General features: G+C 41.5%; 1 protein-coding gene across 2 annotated transcripts; it reads right to left on the reverse strand.

Moving 5' to 3' along the window:
* Positions 1 to 1773: 1773 nt before the first annotated feature.
* Positions 1774 to 4341, reverse strand: LOC108130253 (alpha-amylase 4N). 2 transcript variants are annotated; one of them, XM_070278748.1, is made up of 3 exons: positions 4115 to 4341; positions 3227 to 4059; positions 1774 to 3161 (listed from the first exon to the last, which is right to left on the reverse strand). In XM_070278748.1, the coding sequence occupies exons 2-3, from the start codon at positions 3404 to 3406 to the stop codon at positions 1854 to 1856; spliced, it is 1488 nt and encodes a 495-aa protein (XP_070134849.1). In that variant the 5' UTR covers positions 3407 to 4059; positions 4115 to 4341; the 3' UTR covers positions 1774 to 1853. The 2 variants fall into 2 exon arrangements, with proteins under 2 accessions (XP_070134849.1, XP_017104123.1); XM_017248634.3 differs by lacking the exon at positions 4115 to 4341 and having other exon boundaries at positions 3227 to 4076.
* Between the last annotated feature and the right edge of the window lie 591 nt (positions 4342 to 4932).

The raw sequence follows: 4932 nt of genomic DNA on the forward strand, positions 1-4932 counted from the left end.
CCAAGTTCCAAATCGGAACTCTTATAGTCTTCGAGATCCATGTTCAAAATTTTTAGCCGTTCGTATGGGAAATTAAATATCTGTATATATGGGTATATCTCCTCTAAAAATCAACAGATTTGGCTGAAATTTTTTTTTCAAAAATATATAAACTATAGAAATAGTATAGAAACTATAGAAAAATTAACGGCAGCATTGCTGCATCGATTTTTTTACAATTTTATTTTTTTTTGGATTGTAGAAGTCCTTCTTTTCATATTTTAAGACTACCTTCCGCACCTAAAACATAATTAATTATAATTAACTCTTTTCCGCTGGGGATTTGGAATATTATGGTATGCCACGCCTTCCGCTATCCCATTGCAGGCATCCGTTTTCTCGTTAATTTCTGGGTGGAATTTTAGTTTCTCCATTGAGGCGATCCTTACGATGCGCCGCTTCCTCATTTATAGACATTTAGATGCAAAGTTTCTGGCATAAAAATGGCGTGCCATATAATCGTAATTTTCATCTGCATTTCATTGTTTGCAATTGTGAGGAGGCGTGGCCGGCCGTAGTTCTGACTTCAGTTGGCGCCCTTTCACCTCGCGGCCAGTTTTCAACGAGCCCGTTATTCTCTATTTTACTTTTAAGCGGTTATGTGGAGGAAACCCAACGGGTCCGAGGGGAATGTTATCGGATTAGGAGACAAAGTCTGGGTTTTGTAAGAGTGCCGCCCGGCATTTCAACTGGCCATTTTGCCGTCTGCCACACTGTCGTCGCTTTCTGGTTGCCAGTGCATAATATTTTATTGGCCTTGCTCCAGTGCAATTTATGAACTAGAAAGTACTTTTTTGGATTGTTGAAGAGAGGTGAGGTCCTTAAAATATTATGCCCTAACCTTAGTTAAAAAAGCACGTCCAGTGTGGAAAATGAGCACTCATTATACTTATCTTTACCAATTGGTAAAATAAAAAAAAGAAAGGAAAGCTAACTTCGGGAGGAGCCCTTACTGTTAAAACCGGATTTATATCGGAAAAATCGAATAAAGTTGACCAATTATTATGAGAATATCATAATATAACCAACTTATTACAACACAAAAATTAAAAAAAGTCCCAAACTTCTATCTTCAAAACAAAAAAGTTTGTATTTTTACCAAATACCAAACACCATTTCCGATCTTTCAATTATGTATATGGCAGCTATAAGGTATAGTCGGTCGATTGTTATGAAATTTGATAGGTCGGATTAACGGACCAAAAATATAATCTGTACGAAGTTCCAACTTTCTATCTTCAAAAACACAAAAGGTGGGTCATTTCCGATCGTTCAGTTATATGGCAGCTATAGGATATAGTCGGCCGATTCCTATGGAATTTCAAACCCCAATTCCACAAACCCAAATTTATATACGGTTGCAAGACATACATGGTAGTTATGTAGTATGGAATGTAGTCACCGATTCCGTCCGGTGATGACTCCTTTAAAATTATAAAATCGGGTGCAAGGGTATTTCCCATCTATCATGCGATTGTTAATTCGACAGCACCTTTCATATTTTTAGAAAGGACTGCTGAAGGTTCTTTAAGTTAAGGTTCTTTAAGGTTCTTTAAGTTAAGTTAAGGTTATTTATATCTTCTATCAATTCTTATATCAATCGTAAAAGTTAAGCATTCCCATTACTTTTGTTTTATTAGTTAAATTTGTATTTTCTTAAGCTGACCCGAAACTTTCGGCCGAAAGTCTTTAGCTTGTATGTGTTTTTAGGCTGACCAGAAAGTGACAAGCTGGTATGTTGATAATCTCATTTTTTATTTTAAAACTATAATCTCATTTAAGTTTTCCGTTCTTCTTCGACCCTAACTGTTTTCTTACAATTTGGCGCTGACATGAATGGCTAGGACACCATCGTCTTCAGAGCTGCCGATCGAGATGTTCGCTCGGCCGTCAGATCCAACCGTTACAGTTTTGCCGGTGCAGGAGGAACCGCTTTTGGTGCCAGAGATAACGTCACAGTAGGTGCCGGCGGGGAGACCAGTCTGAAGAGAGCTATTGAGGTCGTAGTTGTCGTTGTTGAAGGCTACAAAGCCCTTGGTACCACGGCTGAATGCGATTTGGTTGCTGCCATTGTCCCACCAGTTCTGGATTTCGTCAGAGCCAACTGTGTTTCGGAACGCAACCATGTTAAAGATCTGGCGCCAACGGTGCTCGCAAACCCAGCCACCGCTGCAAGAATTGTCGCTGTTGAAGACCGGAGACGCGATGTTGTGGCCATCGGTGGTGGGTGGACCCTGGTCAGTGTCGGAGAAGGAGAACGAGGACATGACACGGGGAGTGCCAAAGGGATGGGCCAACATAAACGCAGAGGCCATTTTGTACTGCTTGGCTACCTTATAGGTGAGCACATCCGCACCGCCGGCACCGTGGCCGCGTTGGTTGTCATGATTGTCAACGAAGACGAGCGACCGGTCGGAGGCAGCAAAGCCCCAGGCGGTGCCCCAGTTGGTTAGATACTTCAGCTGATCCTTGCCGCGGAAAACCTTACCGATGGAGTCAGAGTGGCGGAACTCGGTGATGGCTCCAAGGCCGGTGTATTCAGACTTGCTAATGGCCTCGCCACCCATATCGATCACCTCCTGGACGATATAGGCCTTGGCACCAGAATCGAAGCCATGATCCGTGTTCAGGTTCTTGAGGCGGCCGTAGATGGTGCCCAAGTCTGCGGGCCACATGTGCTTGGCAGCATCCACACGGAATCCAGCCACACCAAGGTCGATAAGGTGGTTAAGGAACTCGGCCACCTTCTCTTGAACATAGGAGTTGCCTTGGTTCAAATCACGGAGACCGACGAGCTCACAGTTACGCACTTGGTTAGCGTCGTTATAGTTGGAAATGGCACAGGTCGGGTTGAAGTCTAGCGAAGAGTAGGGCACACCAGGATAGCTTTTGCTGCTGGGACTGGCAGTGCTGCCACCCGTGCCATAGGTTCCACCATCGGCCGCCATGTGGTTAAAAACGACGTCCACGTAGATGCGCACTCCAGCGTTGTTGCAACGCCGGACCATGGATGCGAATTGTTCCTCATTGCCAGAACGAGTGACAAGCTTGTACGAGATGGGTTGGTAACGTTCCCACCAGGGACGACTGTCTTTTACAGCATTTTCGTTCACGGGTGATACCTGACAACCAAAACCAAAATTTGTCAAATTTTAAGGAACCTCTTTTAAGAATATATCTGACGCACCTGGACACCGGCAAATCCGTTCGGGCCCAAGAAGTTTTCGCATTCAGCTGCAATATCATCCCACTTCCACTCGAAGAGGTGTACCATACCACTGCGGCCTGCCGCATAGTTGGTGTTGAATTGGCCGTTGGCCACCGCCAGGAGGGCGAGGCATACAAGACTCTTCGTAAGACCCCTCATAGCTCAAGTTCTACTCTGAATCAAGGCACCACTTGGCTGTGCTTTTTATAGGGCGGGAACTTGACGTCATCGTTAGCGGCTTGGCAAGAAGATTGATTTGTGATTCAAAATGGCAACGTATGCCATTGCCCAGGTATACGTTATGGGGGGGATCCGTCGGGGTCTATCATGGGCAAGATTAGATACGAGTTCACTGGTTACTATCTGGGGGGTTGCTTTGATTCCAGGCAGGTTTACGACGAATGTCAGATAGATTGAATCTTTTAGATAGCGCTGGCTTTTGCTCCAATGGCTATTAATTAATTAACTCGATTGAAGTTATTTTGAATGGCGGTCAGACTGAGGATCTTGTTATCTTTTACCAAAGTCCTACTCATCACATAGTAAACAAGTTGATTGAAGTGGCACGTTTGGTAATTTACAGCCCTCTCAAAACTGTGATTAAATTCTGTAGGTAAGCGAAAACATTTCTGTTCGGGCCATATTTTTAGCAATGTTTTCGACGATTATCGGATCTTATCGGGCTGACTCAAACGAATTTCGGATTTTACACCTATTAAAATTTTTTTTTGTTTTCGACACCAGTCTGTCCATTTGTTATGTCGTTTCCGATTTATCGGAATCTATTTATCCTTAGCCAAGACGATGATTTGCTGTGGTGCACATTTTTAGCAACATTATAATACTTTAATTATACATACTACACACTGTGAATCACCAGATTACCGCCCTCCTAAGTACATATAAAATATTATTTAAACTATTTATACCTGTATAATTTTGTCTCAATATAAGTCTCAATATATCCACGCCCTTCCGCACCCAAAAATAACATAATTCTATTGCGCCAGTACAGAAAAGTTTTTTGAATAAAAATAGTTGCCAAACTTTTTCTATATCTAATTTATATAATTTTTTTTTTTTTGTGTCAAAATTTTGCCTCGCCCACTTTCGGCCCCAAATCAAAAATTTGTTTGAATACTAACAAGTTTTTGGATGTTGGTTGTTGGTGTTTTTTGTGTTACTGTACTTTGAGAGATTCAGGATAACTTCATATATTTATAGCACGTTCCTATAAATACCTAATATTGTAGATGATTACTTTAAGACTCTGATCTAATCTTAATTATGGATATCGACCCGTTCCAATTCCATTATGCAGGGGAGGATCCAAGGTTGCTGGCGCCCACGGCAAAAGCTCAAAATTTGCGCCCCGACCCCTCTGCCTTATGAACGTGACACATAGTTTTTTAAATGAATAACATTCAAAATATTTCAGGAATTTAAAGGCTTATAATTATCCTATGCTCTCTTATCCTATAATTATCCTTATAATAAAATTGTATTTTATTATAATTATTTTGTTACATGCAACATATTTTGCGTTTTTGTACAATATGAAAAATAAATATTACATCTGAAATATAACTTTTCTGGCCTTGATTGACGCAAGATCAGCAACTATATAATTGTAGTCCAGTAATGCCGCAACTTCATTTTCAAATGAAAGTATAGCTAAACTTGGC

The sequence above is a fragment of the Drosophila bipectinata genome, chromosome 2R, assembly GCF_030179905.1.
Source record: "Drosophila bipectinata strain 14024-0381.07 chromosome 2R, DbipHiC1v2, whole genome shotgun sequence".
NCBI lineage: Eukaryota > Metazoa > Arthropoda > Insecta > Diptera > Drosophilidae > Drosophila > Drosophila bipectinata.